The sequence below is a fragment of the Brachyhypopomus gauderio genome, chromosome 13 (genome assembly GCF_052324685.1).
Source record: "Brachyhypopomus gauderio isolate BG-103 chromosome 13, BGAUD_0.2, whole genome shotgun sequence".
Taxonomy (NCBI): Eukaryota; Metazoa; Chordata; class Actinopteri; order Gymnotiformes; family Hypopomidae; genus Brachyhypopomus; species Brachyhypopomus gauderio.
In genome coordinates, this window is record NC_135223.1 from 10718638 (window position 1) to 10737272 (window position 18635).

Below are 18635 nucleotides of genomic sequence, written 5' to 3' on the forward strand. Positions count from 1 at the left end.
ATGTATAGATGGTAAATGTTTGCTGTCATATATCACAATGACACAGGTAGGGTCTTTAAAGTTTTATAACTGTTGTTGTTTGCGTTTATTGAAGGTTGCTGTGCCCCAATAGCCCTAAAACTTTCAAGTGCCAAGAATGGGCATTTAATTACACACTGAACACAAGTTCAGAATTTTACATACATGGAATGAATGCTATGATTTGGACATCTACCTTTTAGGGCGAGAAAGCAAGAGAGAGACAGAGAGAAAGAAAGTGAGAGAAAGAGAGAGTGAGTTCGCCTAGGAGTTCATATAGGTTGCCTGATACTCACAGCACTGACAGGTAAGTGTTATACAGGTCTAGTGGTCCACTGTGCTGTCCCACCATAGCGCCCCCTGCTGTTCCACCAGTGGCCCTGCAGTAACATTATCCCCCTACAATATGCCACTGGCTTATTTTTCAGTCATGATTTCATAAGAGAAGCTGGCCCTTTACCGCATATTGGCTGTGTGTGTGTGTATGTGTGTGTGCGTGTGCACCAGTGTGCACTCCACACGGTTGACAGCTCTCACACAAAACTCTTGCGAAGACATCAAAAATCCCTTTAGGGAGAAGCCTAAATAAATAATAATGCAAGAAATTAATGTGGTTATAAATATAATTGCATGGGCAGGATTTATTCCTGGCTCTGACGGGTGTTATGATAATATGAGCCCCCCCCCCCCCCCACCCGGCGCTCCCTCCGTTCCACTGACTGTATGTGTGAGGAGACTCTCAGGAGACCCTCCTAAGTTGTCCATTAGCCTTCCACACCGGATATGAGCCATTTGTTTGGCTGCCCACACGTTTCAGACAAACAGCTGTGAAAACAAAGAGCATTTGAAATCTTTAAAGGGATTTTGGGTGTCAACTCAAATCAGTCCATAGCAGCTGTAATGTTGCTGGGTTCTTTTTGCTTTGGTTTTTTTTGGGGTTTTTTTTTTTTTTTGCTGCTACTGAAAAGATTCTTCACCACAGGTGGTATGTTGCGCTGAGATGGCTATGGTTTACACCAGTCACTGCTATATACAATCAAACATTCTATACCTCCAGGACACTAATAACTAACAGGGCGGGATGGTCTCGTAGCATACTGCATTTTTAAACAATGACAGTGAACCGGAGGGAGAGAGAGAGAGCAGACGGGCCCCTATGGTCCCGCAACGCTCCAATCCGCAGCGTGTGCTATTAGGATTGCCTCATCAAGGAAGGATACACTCCTACACTTCTACGTTACTCCTCACAGCTGTCTCCTCGCCTCTCCTCCACGCGCTTCCTCAGGAGAGAGAGGGAGAAGCAGGAAGCGCATCAGCCGATGTAGATGAATGACACGTCTAAATACCGTAGAAGCCCACTCAGCGCTCCGCTCTGAGCAGAGTTAGGACAGATGTGGCTGAGCCGTGAGATTGCACCAGTGTCTCTCTTCCCCCTGGGTTGCCCCCGACCTTGACTGAAGGCAGGGACATGGGATAAAGACAGTGACCTCTATGTAAATGATGTCATTAGCCTGCAAAAAAGCCTCCATTTATATGGACAACAATGGACCCCTAGGTCAAGGAGAGCGAGAAATAACAACAGGTCGCTTGAATTGAACTGGACTTGAACTCCTCTGCACTGGAGAATGTGAATGATGACAGGGCAGATATTGAAATCCTTAATGCATCTTATCTTTAATTAAAGCCAACTAACCAAAACCACTACAGGCTAAACGTAATATAGGGACGAATGCAGAAGATCAAGTCAATACAAGCTTGCTCCTGGATCAGCTAATCTAACAACAGTCAGGCTCTGTGGCTGTTTTCTTGGTTATGCAGCAGATTGAATCAGATCGTATGAAACGACCAGGAAACAGAGCAGGTGAATAAACCAAAGTGTCGCTACAGTATGGAGAGTCTCTGATGTAATTTTGGTGACAGCTACGGCTCTAGAAGGCTGGGTGCTGGCCATATGGCGGAAGATTACACCAGAGTACATCCGCACCGTGAACTAATCAACAGAACAGACTCTGCACACAGTCACTCAATCAGCACGAGATTAAGAGGAAACTGCCGCACCAGTGTCCTGAGGCGGGTTATCAGAACAGAATTTTAAACACTCAGCCTGAGCTGATGAAAGCAGCGGAGTTCGTGTCTGTCATCGAAAACAGCGCGGCGAGCACTTAATAATAGTAACACTCCTGCGATTGTAACGCAAGGCATGGCAGCCCTGCCAATTAGCGTGCACTACCAATGCATGATGGAATTTGCATGACATAAAGCAGATGCAAATCATCCTTTAATTGAGGTGAAACCAGACAAGAACTTAATTCAATTTCATTTGCATACCATAAAAATATATATGGTTCTGGTTATGAATTATTTCTGTATGCTTACAAGCGCATGTGGCAGGATCCAGGCTAAAGTCAAAGTCCTCATCAGAATTCCAGACCAGTCCAGGTGAGCAGACATGCCTCGCCATAAACAGTGTGCTTGTTTGCGTGGGGCCACGCGGCCGGCCAATCAGCTTTCTCCACCAGCGGGTCTCGATGTTTGATAGGACGCCTCTCATTCACACTCTCCTTCAGAGAAACTCCTGGAGCCTCTTTGTGATGATGATCCAGAGAGCTGCCCTTATCTCCGCCAACCCCAGCCACCATTAGCATTCTAAATACTATTAGCATTCTCAGCAACTAACCCAGCCTAATGTGCTACACTAGGCTGCTGTAGAGGACAGCCATCACGGCCCAGGCCTTCTGAGGCACAGCCGAAAATAACGCTCCGTGCCAGTGATCCCTCATTACAAGAGCTTCCTCGCAGGAAAATAAATTGCACGGCGAAAATACCATCACACCAGACTACACATTTCCATTAGCAGGGGAGGCCATCTAGGGCGAGGACGCTGTCCCACGTGTCTCCGTCGGCTTGGTGCTTTACCCCCCCTCTCGTGGGAATGGGAACGCGTGCGTCGCTGTGCCTCCGTCTCCGTCCGTCCGTCTTTGAAGCAGATTACAGTGGTTGCAGGTAATGGGCACCTCAGTTCACAACCTCGTCCTCCACCTCCACCTCCACCCCAGACCCTCCACCGTGCCTTCCGGTGTCTTGCCCTCTGACAAATAGGGTCAGCAAAGCCTATTATCAGACCCCTTCCTCTCCTCCACCATTATCCACAAGGTTATATGTCTGGCGGACGTGGCCTGCGACCTTTGTCACCTTTTACCGTGAGCTCAAAGGCAAAAGCAAGTACTCCAGGTGGCTTTGTGCTAAGCGCTTTCTGAGGGGAACACCTCCCTCTCTCTACGTCCATCTCTCAGTCTCTCCCAAAACAATCACGGCTCTTCTTCGCTTGCGCTGGTGTGATTTCTGGACTTAATGGTTCAAAGCCTGCCCACAGCCATTCAGCGTCAGCGAGAGGGAGAGAGCTGATGATAGCCTGCCGTGCCCAGATGTTGAACATGAATCAGGACTGCAGGTGGCATCTCCAGACTCTTAATGCTGTGAACATTAGGACTGGCACCACTCTGAAAAGCTGCTGGTTCATTCATCAGAGGAGAAAACTGAGTTTTAGAAAAAAAAAAACAACATATCATTGCTGAGCTCAAAGAGCAGTTTCACAGCCCACACGAGAACATCAGATAGCCATTTACTTTCATTCTGTGTGTTTGGGCACACTCCCGGGAGACACATCAAAGGGACGTCTGATTGTGTGATAACAGACAACAGCCGCCAGCAGATACACAGCGCACACTCATATGTACAAGCACAGACACACACCACTGACACACACCACAGTTGGAAAGACTGTGGGTGACCAGTTGAGTGTGTGTTGGGGGTATCCCTTCTTCTGCCTATCCAGGATAAGTTCCCAATCCTAGCATTGTGTTTAATAAAATGGCCATGTGAGAGCTCCAACGTCATTTGCACTGGGCATCCCAGAGGAGATCCAGCTCTGAACACAGGTTTTTGTGTTGCAGAGTTTATGTCAGCACTCTCAGGCATCCCCCGACTGTGGTACCACAATCCAGCAATCTGATATGAAGGTATTAAGTTCTTAGTCAGTCCAGGTCACAGCAGTTACAGTCAAAACCCAGCCCTGGGCTGTCCAAAGAGCCACGCCCCCACACCGTCTCTGCCAATCTTTTCCAGACACTTTACTTCCCAGACAACTACCACCCACACCAGTATGCATGCCAAATTTCCCCCTCTAGGGCCCATTAACCACTGTGGTTTGAGGAGGGTACAAACAGGCTACTAACTTCTCTCTCGGCTTCCAAAGAGGAAGCCCAGTCCAAATCTCTGCTGCTCGGCGGCGTAACGCAGAGGTCTCCCAAATTAAAGGCCGCGCTCCAGACGTCCAAGACCAACACATCATCACCTCCTCTGACTCGCTGTGATGAAGGACCCAGATGTGCCACTGAGCCCTACAGCATTTTTCAAACCCTTCTCAGCCCAGATGAGGTTTTGCACTCTTGAAAATGAACAGCCATGGCTCTGCCCACTACACCCCTTAACGGTCTTTACTCCTGGGGCACGGAAGGAGCCAGTGAAAACAGCAGATTGATCAGGCTGGATAATAGCTATCCTGTGTGACAATGCGCTCACATGGGCAACTAGGATTTTGCTCCCCACCCTCAAAGCCTCCACCCACAGCCCCATCCCCCCCCCCCCCCCCCCCCCCCAGTAATGATCTCTCAGATTTATTTCAACCACACCTTATGCCCCACTCGAAGCACCATCAACTGAGCATGGTTCACAGCAACATATAATAACATCACCCTCATTGCACACACCACATGGAACACTTTCTAGTACATCAAACTCACACTAAATGGTGGAGAACAGTCCTGACGCAAGGCTAAGGCAGGACAAACTCACACTCAAACACACAAAATACACACACTCGCACACAGAACTGGCAGAAAAAGTTTGGAGTTTTCAAGCCTGAGATTTCAACCTGGATCATCAACTCTGACCTCGGCTTTTGCGAGCATCTATCAAGCCTGTCAGGGATGACAGAGCATCCCATGGAGAGGTCTTAGTAGACCACGCATCTCCTCAGATTCACTCCGGGCCTTACACACCTCCGGTTCCTAAATGCAATCCGAGATGTCTCGACAGAGCGCCGTTTCTCTTTGACCGAGCTGCAGCAATGATCTTGAACAACAGCAACTGAAGCCCACCAAAGAACATGACCACATCTGAGACACAGGACGTAACAAAGTCACCACCAGCAAAGGCTCCAGCGACTGGTACTTGGAGGGTGAGAAACTTAATGGGGGAGCATATGAGAGAAGATCTGTTTGATTTACCTCCTGATATCTCGCTGGGCTCTTCTGTGGGTGGGGCCTCGTTCAGTCTCTGCGGCTGGGTGTTCTCGCCAATCACCTGCCTGTCCTCGGCTGTAAGCAAATCAGCATGTGTAAGAGAGCCACACACACACTCAACATATCTGTGTGTGTACAAGAGCCACACACACACTCAACATATCTGTGTGTGTAAGAGAGCCATACACACACTCAATATATCAGCGTGTGTAAGAAAGTCATACACACACTCAACATATCTGGATGTGTAAGAGAGCCATACACACACTCATCATATCAGCATGTGTAAGAGAGCCACACACACACACTCAACATATCTGTGTGTGTACGAGAGCCACACACACACTCATCATATCAGCGTGTGTAAGAACGCCACACACACACTCATCATATCAGCGTGTGTAAGAACGCCATACACACACTCATCATATCTGTACGTCACATGACTGCACTGGATTTATAGGCTGCTAATTCTTAGGGCGAAAAAGCGGTGCTTGTGAGTGGTAAACAAAAATATTGGTGCGCTCAAAAAAAAGACGCCCGTCTGTGTGGAACAGCTGCAGTGGGAGGGCTTGATGATGGCGAGGAAGAACATGCCGCTTCTCTTACCTACGTATGTCGCCTGAAGGGCTCTGCTCTGCTGGGTTCCCCTCACAGCTATAACCTTGACTGTGTACTCCTTCATGGGACTGAAGTCGTTTATTATTGCCTTGTTCTCTCCCCGTGCGATGCGAAGCTCATTTCTCTCCCCACCTATGATTGAACACATATCGGTGACAGCGGGTTCATTAGTATGCAGTGCCTGGTCTTGCCATTAATGTTAACAAAGCCATCAAATCTCGCTCCCTGCTCGGGCAGGCCGAGTCTCAATGTCAGGTACGGAAGCGATGGGTTGCCAGGATAATCCTGTAGCGAGGATTCTGCGGGGAGATTTGGCAACCCGAGACGGTCCGCTCGTGTCGGCGTAATGCCGCAGGAGGACGTGTTTATGTCTGACCTTCTTGTTCGGCAGTGTAATGTCTGTTCAGGGAAATGTTATGTGCCCTGCGTCGTGTGTACTTTACACTATGCATAGACAGATGCTAAAAAATGAATGTAAATAAATAAATATTTGTGCCTGTTTGGATATTGAATAATGAGCTTAAGTGTGCCTTAAATGTAGAATGGAGCAGCTTTCTCCTTCTTTTAAGCATTCGTTCTCCTTGCTGTGCTTTCAAGGAACTTATTTGTTCAACATGTTTGCTCATGTCTACTGACAGCAAACTATTTTGTTTTATCAAAGGGTCCCCTAAAATAGATATTTATATGTCTAATGTATGTACAACTGGATCTTTGCAACACGCATGAAAGCTCAATTCAAACTCCTCCCCTACATCCCTCAACAAAAACACACGAAACACACAAAGCTACACAAAACAATCAATAAACAAGTGACAGATCTTCTAGATTTGCCTCAAGTCCACTTTAGAGAGCAGCAGATTAAACGTGACTTCACTGTTCTGCTTCAAGCTTCCTCACTGACTTTATTGCTGCAACATATCAGCGCTAATCACATGTTTCGTAGCTAACATGCAGAAATCCAATTAAGTTTATTTGTGCTGGACTGCAACACGTGTTCAACTGTGTATTGCGAAATCAGTTCAGATTCCCATGTAAAACCAAAGATTCCTCTTCTTTTAAATACATAGTAAAAAAAAAAAAGCAAACAAAGAAAAAACCAAGTCTAACATCAGCTCATATCTCATCACATATCTGCTCTCATCCTGAAAACAGACAGGTTCCACCCAGCTCACCCCTCACGGCCCGTACACATGGTGGGGAAGGCGGAGAGGTAGACAGTGGCTCAAGCTTCCTCCTTTTGGTTTACGAGCAGAGATAAGCCTGTTTCCACTCCACTTTACCGCCCAGGCCTCTCCCGCCTCTCTCCCGCTTTCCACATTAAGCACTCAGATTGCTGGTACGTGCCCCCCACTCCATCGCTGTATCTGAAAACCCAGTCTGTCTCCCCCAGTTCACATCACTGACTAATGATACTGATTAAAACCCTTGCGCACCAGCAAGATATCAATTTGGGGGGTGTGGGGGTTGGAAACCGTGCTTGTTCAGCGGCTGCAGCGACTGTGATTGGGGTTACAGAAGACCGGAGAGGTTCAGTGCTGAAGATCCCGATTTACTGATGAGTCGGCACCTCTTAAGAGAGAAGTGTGAGACAAAAGTGCTGTGGACAGCAGATTGTCCCCCCAATGCAGAACCTAGTGAGGGTACATCAAAGCACTCAAGTCCACATTTGTTTAAACGAGCCCGGGAGAGATACAGAGGACAAAATCACTCTGGCAGAGGGGATAGGTCAGCTTAGCTGCTTTGATTTGCGCCACGGTGAAACGGAAGGCTTTTTCAAAGGAACAGGTTAATCTACAACTACTGAAAGAAGATGTGAAAAACACAAACGCTTCCAGCTGTAGGCATCATGAGAACATTAGTCTTCTGTGCTTTCTTTTGAAAAGACAACACAAAATCCAAGATTTCGTGCCAAACAGTAAAGTTTAACTATGTTTGTTTAGTTTTGAGCTCAGCAGAGGCGATAGCCAGGGCCACGTCTGACAGACACAGAGCATGTGAGGCTACAGAGGGAGAGGCCTTTAGCTCTCAGATCAGGAAATCCATAACTGCAAAGACACTCCGCGGGACAGAATACAGATTTTTCACAAACGATAAACCCGACGTGACCTCTCTCCCTCTTTTTCCTCTCACTTCCTCTCCTGGCTCCCTTCTTACAGCTCGGGGACGGCAGCATTGTTAAAGGATGTGGAGCTCACTTATCCGACGTATGGTCCTGTAAAAGCAGGAGCTGATGGAGACCCCTCTGTGACCTGCTCCGATTGTGATGCACCACGGCACCACCCCCCCCAACGGAGCGCCACTGCAGCTTTTGGACTCTGACGGACTCAGGACATCGCCTGTCCTTGCTCGTCCCATCTCTGTCGCTTTCACACCTCACCTCTTCCAGCAGAATTAATGCCAGCAATTCACACCACCGCAGACATCGAGCTGGAGTAAAAGCAGCTATAATTAAAACAGCTGGCCTTCCCATCTGTTTGAGCGGCTGGTCTAACTTCACTTAACCCCATAGCTGAAGTGGTTAGCAGCCACTGTGAAGGCTTGAGTGTTCACAGAGGATGGAGCTGGAATGCTCACGCTGGGTCCTTCCATTGTTATCCCTCAGGTGAGGGGTTTCAGGCCTTTAATAACAGGATGAGCTCTCAGGACTGGTGGGTAATAAACACCTGACCCTCTCAAAAAGCCCCACTGTCTGCCAGGGGTTGTATCCAGGGGATGGCCCTGCTTATGTTCTCCGGAGAGATTTGAGCCTAGTCCAAGTCGTGCGGTTGAGCTGTGTATTTGGAAACAGTTAGTCCTTTAACAACAATGGGACAAATATATTTCTGCTTTGTGATTTTGGGCCACACCGTATGAACGAAATGTCATATTCCAATTGCACAGTTGCATATTCCAGTTGCACTATGATGTGTGATATTTCCATGAGAGGGTACCTGACACAATGGGAATTTTGATGCTTTGTTAAAAACGATTCGCTTTTTTGTCAAAGACAATGAAGATGATAAAAAAAATGTGCAGAAATTGTTAATATAAGAATTTCTGCACTTTTCTGAGAGGTAAGGATCCTTAAGCGTTAGACGAGCAGGCACAGATACAAGTATCATCACAGGAAATGAATGAATAAGGGTTCATCACTACCATTACTTAGGTTCATGCTTCTTACCTGGCACACTGTTGTAAATGAGCCTATAGCCGTCATAGGCTCCCTTTGGCTCTCTCCATGAGACATGTAGCCTGTCTGGCTCCAGGACTTTAAACCGTATTCTCCGTGGACCTGGAACTGAAAGAGAAGAACCGTGATACTTCACCTTCCACACTGACCACTATGTATTATCAAATATCGTTATATCTAAGGTACACTCAACGCACTTATTTGAGAAGCATGAGGAAAGTGATGTGATGGCTTAGCTAATGTAGAAAAACAATAATTCTACAAAATTCTACACATATCCTATGTAACAAGCCACAGTCTCAGAGCAGCACAAGCACATTAGTTTACTTACACATATTTAAATTCAGCATAATTTGGAGGACACTTCAATGTTATTTAAAATTGGAAAAAAGTCAGAGAAGATGGTTCAAGAGAAGAGAATGTGGCTTATTATGCTCAGGCGAGAGACTACAGTACTAATAGTCACTGCAGTACTAGTAGAGACTACGGTACTAATAGACACCACAGTACTAGTAGAGACTACAGTACAAATAGACACCACAGTACTAGTAGATACCACAGTACTAATAGACACCACAGTACTAGTAGAGACTACAGTACTAATAGACACCACAATACTAGTAGAGACTACAGCACTAATAGACACCACAGTACTAGTAGAGACTACAGTACTAATAGACACCACAGTACTTACAGACACCACAGTACTAGTAGAGACTGCAGTACTAATAGACACCACAGTACTAGTAGATACCACAGTACTAATAGACACCACAATACTAGTAGAGACTACAGTACTAATAGACACCACAGTACTAGTAGAGACTACAGTACTAATAGACACCACAGTACTAGTAGAGACTACAGTACTAATAGACACCACAGTACTTACAGACACCACAGTACTAGTAGAGACTGCAGTACTAATAGACACCACAGTACTAGTAGATACCACAGTACTAATAGACACCACAATACTAGTAGAGACTACAGTACTAATAGACACCACAGTACTAGTAGAGACTACAGTACTAATAGACACCACAGTACTAGTAGAGACTACAGTACTAATAGACACCACAGTACTTACAGACACCACAGTACTAGTAGAGACTGCAGTACTAATAGACACCACAGTACTAGTAGATACCACAGTACTAATAGACACCACAATACTAGTAGAGACTACAGTACTAATAGACACCACAGTACTAGTAGAGACTACAGTACTAATAGACACCACAGTACTAGTAGAGACTACAGTACTAATAGACACCACAGTACTTACAGACACCACAGTACTAGTAGAGACTGCAGTACTAATAGACACCACAGTACTAGTAGATACCACAGTACTAATAGACACCACAATACTAGTAGAGACTACAGTACTAATAGACACCACAGTACTAGTAGAGACTACAGTACTAATAGACACCACAGTACTAGTAGAGACTACAGTACTAATAGACACCACAGTACTTACAGACACCACAGTACTAGTAGAGACTGCAGTACTAATAGACAGCACAGTACTAGTAGATACTACAGCACTAGTAGAGTCCACAGTTCTGCTAGAGACTACAGTACTATTCTAATAGTCAGGGATGGGTATGGATCGAACTGGGTGGGCACGAGTTGCTCTTCTCAGTTCCACTTCAGAATTGGAACTTTATTTGGAAAATGTTCAAGTTCTATGACAAATATTATGAAAATATATACCGAATACAGGCAAAACAGAGAGCACATGTTGGGTGCATTATTTTCCCAATTTTATCATTTAATATGATTTGCCCTCTTGCAAACAGTTTGCAATTTTCCAAAACATCGGTTTCAAGTGTGTGTACCCATCACTAACTCATTTTTCTGACATATAAGAGGTTTCAAAGGAGAACCAATTCATGAAACATTTTACATACTTTGAAATTAGCAACCAATTAGAACTTTTATCTTATTGATATAATGTCAGGTCACACCAATTCATTAGTCATTAAAGCACTCTGACCCCAAATCAGTTTTAAATGCCATTCAGTGGTAGCCCAGTGACTGGCCACCACACCTGCTGTGCATACATTTCTGCTGAGATGTATGTTTCACAGTGAAACCCCTAACTCTGTTTCCATTGACCATGACAGAGGGAAAGAGAATGCCCATATTTAGCATGCTACCATTGTCTTAGCATGCTACCATTACTTTATTTGTTAAACTAAAATAAATAAAAAAACATGTACTGAGCTGTACTCTAAATATGGGCATGTAGAAAACACAGACTGGAAAGAAACCTGAGTCAGAAGCAAGCACCACTGAATGAGGAGAAAACTACAAGCACATGTATAAGAATCGGAATCTGCTCTAAATTCACCAACCTGAAACTGAGGATTTCTGATCTTTCTGATCTCCCATCTCAGGAGAGTCTCCACTCCACGCTCTTTTCTGCACTCTCAATATGGGCCTGTGCCTTTGAAGGCCGCTTTGTCAAACTGAAACGCGTTTATGCAGGAACACGCTGCAAACATCTCCGAAAGGGCAAAAGACATATGGCCTGAAGTTCACCGTTTGTGAAATGTGGTAAGGTGGAAACACTGCTGTGTCCTCAAGAGCGTTCAGGTCTGCGCTACATCTAAATCGACTGGAAGCAGTTCTGCACAGGCCCGGGAGTGCTCGGGTGAAGCTGACACTCGGCACACCATCACCAAACGGAAAAAAGAGGAAACACAAGACGTTTTGTCCACTTCAAGAAAGGACAAAGGCCCTCGAACCGTAAAAGAGCCCCAACCACTGCTGTTTTCCCGAGGACCTCCCATGAAAGTGGCTCCACTTTTGACTTCCTCCAGCTCACCTAACTCCCGCGTTCCGGCAGTGGAGAGAGCGCACGATGACACGAAAACGGTTCGGTGCGGAGCGCTCCTGCCACGACAGTTGAAAGGTGAAAAGCGAGAACTCATAACTTGAAAAGACGGGCAGGCGCGGGAGGCCCGTACCTGTCTGTGTTTTAGAGACGCACGGCGGAGAACGCCACAGTCTTTGATGTGGTTATCTTTCATCCATTTGAAGACACTTGTGCTTTGGCAGATAGCACTTACTCCAAATCCCCAGACTCCTTTTATCACCACACTTCCGCTTACTTACCTGACAGAGAGCCGCATGCCTCTTTTGAACCTTTATCTTTTAACAACATGGAAATCCCTGCCAGGGGAATTAAGATATTAGCACCTGCAGGAGAGGAAAGAGTTGAGAATATTGTGCACCACGCCGTCAAAATTATGGGATGCCAAATACTGCAAATCTGCCCATTGTGGGAATTAGAGGAGCAGGAGGATGGGTGCCCGGTTTCAACGGAAGTGACACAGCTGTGAAGAGATTAACTTAGTCCCACCGACAAATGTGCAAATCAAAGTATGTGAGTAAACTTTGTGAATTTACAAGTGTCTGAGATTTACATGGAAATCAAAGTCACAATTACCCTTTTGTAAAAGCATTTTGTGCTTGTGCCGGACACATTTGTTTACCATGCCTGTTGGGATTTGACACACTCTGTTTCAAGATGACATTTTGTTCTAATTTTTTTGCTATTTCATTACAACTTTATGCCTCAAAAATAAATTCTGTCAGGTGCAATAGCCTCACACAGTTTCATAACACTGCACTCAAAATGGGTTTCATCAACATCCAGCACACCCCATTCATTTTCATTACATTTGGCACTTACTTTGTTTTTTTTTTACACGTTTTCTATTCTGTACATCTGCTCTCTGACTTCAAATAAGTGCCAATATGGCAAGACGTGTAGCTCTCCCTGTCAAATATAGCCAACACAATCTGTGTTCAGTGTCCAGTTACCCAACCTAAACTTCATCTTACACATTGTCAAATTTATCTCAGCGAGTGATACACACTCATGCCTGTTAAGACTCTAGTGCACTGCTACAGCATGCAGTCACATATGGACACAAAGCGCATTAAATGCTTCTGAGTCTTCCTCTCTTTTGGTGGAGAAAAATCCCATGGGTGACTGTGAGTGTGATAGAGCAGACTGCCAATCAAGTGGAGCAGAAGGTGACAGAAAGAGAGAGGAAGACGAAGCAAGGAAAAGAAAGGGAGGAAAAAAACAAGCTTGCAGTCACCTTGCAGTGCCTTGCACACTGGGACCTGGCATGAATGCAAGGCTCCTTTCAAGCAGACTAGCCAATTATACATTTAAGTCCCCTTCAGGGATTATTGCATGCATGCCTTCTGATATCAGAGATTTGCCTTGGTCTCCTTCTCTCGCTAGCATACTGAAAATGATAAACCTCTGAACTTTTTAGCTATTCGTTCCCAGTCTGTGATCAGTGTCAGTGCAGCCTGATAATATGCATTTGTGAAGACCAAGACTCTTCCGTTTGAAGCACGGTCAAGTCAGGATACAGTGCCAACCACTTGTTCACCTACAGTCTTTCATGTCGAGTTGAAAATACATAAAAGCCAGTCAAGAAAGGAAATGCGTTATACAGTTTAGAGACTTCTTGAAAGCAACATGAGCATTGGCCTCAGAAGGAAATGCCTTAGCTGAAATTGCACGTGGCAGGATGCAGGATGAGATGAAGAAACGTGGACTTACTCTGCCCCTTTACAGGGCTGGGAAACAGCATCAGTGCCAGCAAGACCAGCGGACACCACACCTTCATCCTGATGCCAAAGACCTGTGTCCCGTCAAACGAGTGAGCAATGCTGTGTGTGCACCTACTGACAGAGAGAGAGGGAGAGAGGGGGAGAGAGAGAGAGAGAGAGAGAGAGTGTGTGAGAGAGAGAGAGAGAGAGAGAGAGATAGTGTGTCAGAGAGAGAATGGAGGAACGTAGACGAATTTGACTGAAACAGCTTGGAACCAGCCTGGAGGGGATTTCTCTCCAGGAGACATGAGAGGGGGATGGGAGACACGATTCTCTGGGTCAGAAACAGCGAGGACTTTGTTGAGTTTTGATGGTCAGTCAGTAAGAAGCACTTCCTGACTGCCATTGTTGTTCGTGTGAACAAAAGATCAGCCCAAACCCTTGTCACTCAATGTGTAAGCTGGAGGTGTAGCCGCGCAAAGGCGAAGGCAGCTGCCCAGACTCGGTACGACTGCTCTATTCAGCACTGTCAGACGAGGCTGCCGTTCCTTTATCAAGCATTGCCGCCGCAGCTATAACGTACAACAACATACTGTATACTTTCAATTACAGTTTAGAATTATGGAACAAGTATCTTTTTAACGAAACGCATACCGTTACAGTTTTTCGGCGGCACTATAGATTTATTTTGTAATGATCAGATGACACATCGGTAATAATTGCATGGGTTTTTTTTAAACAAACTGCACGCTATTTATTATTTCCCAAAGCCTCGGAAAGCCTCCAGACTCCTAAAAGATGTAGTTGTCTGTAGGCTCGGTCACCTGCCTTCTATCTTTTCACCAAACACTGGATTTAAGTTATGTACTCTCCTTAAACTTATCCACTTAAACAAAATAATAATAATAATAATAATAATAATAATAATAATAATAATAATGCGCGATTCTGAATCAGTGATTTTGCACATTTCTGCAATCTTTACCCAGAAAGTCAACTCCTTGAGATAAAACTCAGAAAGGTTAATAGTTAACTTGAGCTCTTTACAAAGCCAACAAAACCATATTCCTTGGCTTTTAACTTTCTTGGTCATGTTCCCAATGCGCAGTTCTAGTAACCTGCTGTCTTTTTGCAAATGCATCTCCAGTTATTAAACTACGTCTGTTTTGTTATACTGTTTCACTGACTGCACAACGTCTTCGACAGCCTGTTCGGATTAAAGAAACGAGTACCGTGATGTCTTACCTGCCACACCATCCAATAAAGAACAAAAATCCGTGCGATCTGAACGTGGTCTGACAGATACCCAGAGACAATTTGCCTCTTTTTAAATTCCCTTGTCTCGGTTTCCAGAGGCAGTTTATAAGCCAGCTCGGTGTGGGTGTTTCATCCGTCGTTACTTGCCCATTTCTTCTCTGCTATTCAATCTTTCACATCATTTCATCCTTAATCCCAGCGGAAAAAGATCTCTATGCGACCAATTGCAGCGTCGGGACAGACGACGCGCGGGAAGGTGTAATCTCTTAAAACCAGGGAGGCTTGCCCCTTTGAAGGACTAAGAAGGACCTGGCCGCTGCTCGAAATGTCAAACGTTCTCATTTATACCTCACTACTTTATAAAACGATGAATTTGTGATAGTGACTTCATTGTGCTCTAAACAACAAACAATCTCTACTCAGGTGCGCGCTGCTTACCAAGTGTCTCGAGCGTTCTGAACGAAGCGAGGTGCAGAAGATTTTGTTTCTTGTTGATTTCAAAGTATAATGGGTTCTTCTAGTTTTAGGTGACGATATGATATCTCAAATCCACACTGGTTTTGGTCCACAAATACCAATAAAATGATTCTTACAGCTTAATGCTCGTTAGGATACACTGTTGCATTTATATCCACTTTTATGCCCCGAATATTACAACGCTGAAGCAGGACACAATCGATAGGTTAATCAAAACAGCTAACACAAAACAATTCAGTCAAAAGAAAATCGTCCCGAAACAGATGTAGTAGCGGACCACCTGTTCTGCGCTAAAGAAATCAAGCGCTTTAATCAGGTGTGGGCAGCGTTCTGCTCCACGTTTCCTCGCGTGTGCTAAACGCGCGAGCCACACAGACACGTGGTACTGGTAAATCGGTAATCGAACCTCTCCCTCACGGGCCTCACAGATGAATAATGCGCTGGACTCTTAGACTTGACCGGGGTCTCACAAAGGGGACTTCTTAAGGAAGAACATTTTAAAGAGAACACCTCTTATGCAAAATATGACTAAAACTGGAGGACAGTTGGTCAGGTGCTGCCTATAGGCGTTTCTTCACGTCCAGCACCGTGATATCTCTACACACGCACAACAGACGACGCAGATTCCTCAGAAAATGATTAATCTTGCAGAGATTTTCTTTTAAAATTGAAAAATAAATAGGGATGGTTTCTATGTGGTTTATCAACGTTCAATGCTGCACTTGCAAATTCCACCTTGTATAGGACTTTATAGCATTTTGGGGGGTGGCATACAGACATTTTCATAGAAAATTAAATACTTTATTCCTGTCTGCTCATCAAAGCACCACTGGTACATGTACAAAGTATTAAATTGCATATTTATTAAAGCAAGGAATACATACATACTAAAAACACATTTTATGTTTATGTTGCTTGGGTAAACATGCTTGCCATTTCAACTTTCCAAACCTTTGGAAAAATTCCATCAGTGTCCCCCAAACCCTCCTCTGCCATCACAACCGAGCTCCTGGAGTGTCACATTCTAACATCTCCTTCCTTGTAGATTTATTGTTAAACCAATCCAAACTAAAGCCAAGCTCAGTTATGACAGTTCCACATACACTGTCAGGTTTGTTCATGGGTGTTCGGGCCAGCACGGATCATTGAACCGGGCCTCACATGCAGATGAAGCGGTTCCCAGCAGCGGTTGGCTGGAGAAGACACCTGGTTCCTTTGCCAGGACAATGAGGCTGTGAGCTTCTGAGTGCCCTGTTCCCAAATGACAAGCCAGGGCATAATGAATGACTGAGGCTGAATCAGTGGGGTCATTCAGCAGACTCTCAAGGAAACCTGCCTTGTTCAACGTCTTCTAATTAAGCATGGGGACGCAGCAGGGAACAGCAATGAATAGCTCACTGCAGGAGCCCTGAAGAGGCTTCAGAGTCACAGATGCAACAGCAGCGATGTACAGAAACACACACCTCAACTCACACACACAAATATACAAATGGACACACACACACACTCTAAACTCTATTTAAGTCGATTAACCTGCCAGATTACAAGTTGTGTGAGAAACCTTTTTAGGTATCAATATGGCTGTCCCAGCAGAGAGCATACCTTTGGCAGAACATGAGAGACATACCTAAGACATTCCCAGGGCCCCTAGTGATAAAACGTTCTCTTCAACATTATACAGAGTAACCTGACAGAGCTCATGGCCATGCTGACTGAAGCCATGCATTCATTTGAAAGATTCATCTCTAGCCAAGGTTTCCATAACCGTTGCTCAAAGTTATGATGCCACGAAAAAGATGCTGCAAAATAGAACCATCCCGTGAGCATTTACCAACATTTCCATTTTGTCTTTGCTGCCCTTGGCAAACGAAACAGGCGATCTGACATGAACATATGCTGAGACATAATGTGCTGGGTTAAACCCTCTGTAGCGTCATGCAAATGTGCCTGAGCACTGCAGGTGAGAAAGGGGCGTGTCAAAGATTCATCCACCAACATGAACTGAGGGGTGTGGCCCTTTGAAGTGGAAGAGGAGTCTGGCCCCACCCCTTTGCTTGTAACATGGAACAGCATCACCACTTGGGTCTGTTATAATCATGTTCATCTGTCTTTGCTATATTACTGCCTTTATATATTTGTAATTACAAGGTAACAGGAGGGCATGGGTTTAAAAAATACTTTTGCAGTCTGCAAAAGTCTGTGCTTTATTCTAAACATACTGCAACCTAATGTAATCAATTATGAGACTACAGAATAATTAAGGATGTGCTTATTTTTATAGTTACTTCAGAGCCATTTTGGCAAGAGACTTATTTTGAAAAATCTGCAGACTTAAATTTTTGTGGTGGTTGTAGAGACCTTTAATTTGTTTATTACTTGAAAACCCTTTCTGTTGTGGTATGGTTTCTGTGTTGAATTCCCAAGATCCTCTAAGGTGTTCTGTACCACTGCTTTGTCCCTTATACGCTGTTGCTATCTACTGACTGGATTCAGAACTTCACGTTTCGCTTTTCAGTGGTACTATGTCTCCCTCTACATTCCCTCCCACACTGATGTCCCACAGGGTTGAACCTCAGAATAGTGGAACTTTGCAAATTCAGCAGTGTTCATTAAAAGTGGTGGCAGCTAAAATGGGCCAGCTCTAACTGGAGACAAAGTGAAGACAGCACATGTAGCGACACTAACTTTGGGAAGGACCCATGGCACCTCCTTCCCTGCAAAACAAAAGCTATCTATCAGCATATTCCTCTCAAACCACCCCTCCATATTAGTGATGCTCGTTACAGCATTGCCAATAAAAGGCACAGAGACACAGTGTGGTGGTAAAAGAGTGAAACATGTGATTTCAGTTATGTGTATTCACACAGGAATATAAAAGACATACAAGAGCATAATATTACGTTTTGATAATGATGCTTTTCCAAACGTTGAATGCTACCGACCTCTTGTGGTCAAAAATCGCCAAGACATGTCATGCTTGATTGTAAATTAGTTACTTTAGGTAGAAATGTAGCTTGGGCTTTGTGTACCTTAATGTAAAGATTAAGAAACAAGTAGCTCAAATCTTGCAGGAGACGTATATTATATATATATATATATATATATATATATATATATATATATATATATATATATATATATATATATATATATATATATATATATGTATATATATATATATATATATATATATATATATA

At 44.5% G+C, this 18635-nt stretch overlaps 1 protein-coding gene across 6 annotated transcripts in view; it reads right to left on the minus strand.

The window, feature by feature from the left end:
- The window catches only part of col14a1a (collagen, type XIV, alpha 1a), a 78812-nt gene extending 62977 nt beyond the window's left edge, over nt 1-15835 (minus strand). The window contains exons 1-5 of one of the 6 annotated variants that reach the window (XM_076970804.1): nt 14947-15367; nt 13712-13836; nt 9103-9219; nt 5931-6074; nt 5307-5396 (exon numbers count right to left, since the gene is read on the minus strand). In XM_076970804.1, the coding sequence (XP_076826919.1) occupies nt 5307-5396; nt 5931-6074; nt 9103-9219; nt 13712-13778 (418 nt within the window). In that variant the 5' untranslated portion in view covers nt 13779-13836; nt 14947-15367. Of the gene's footprint in view, nt 1-5306; nt 5397-5930; nt 6075-9102; nt 9220-13711; nt 13837-14946; nt 15368-15396 lie in introns of those variants that run through there. The other 5 variants (XM_076970801.1, XM_076970802.1, XM_076970800.1 and 2 more) reach the window with 5 other exon arrangements.
- Nucleotides 15836-18635: the final 2800 nt, after the last annotated feature.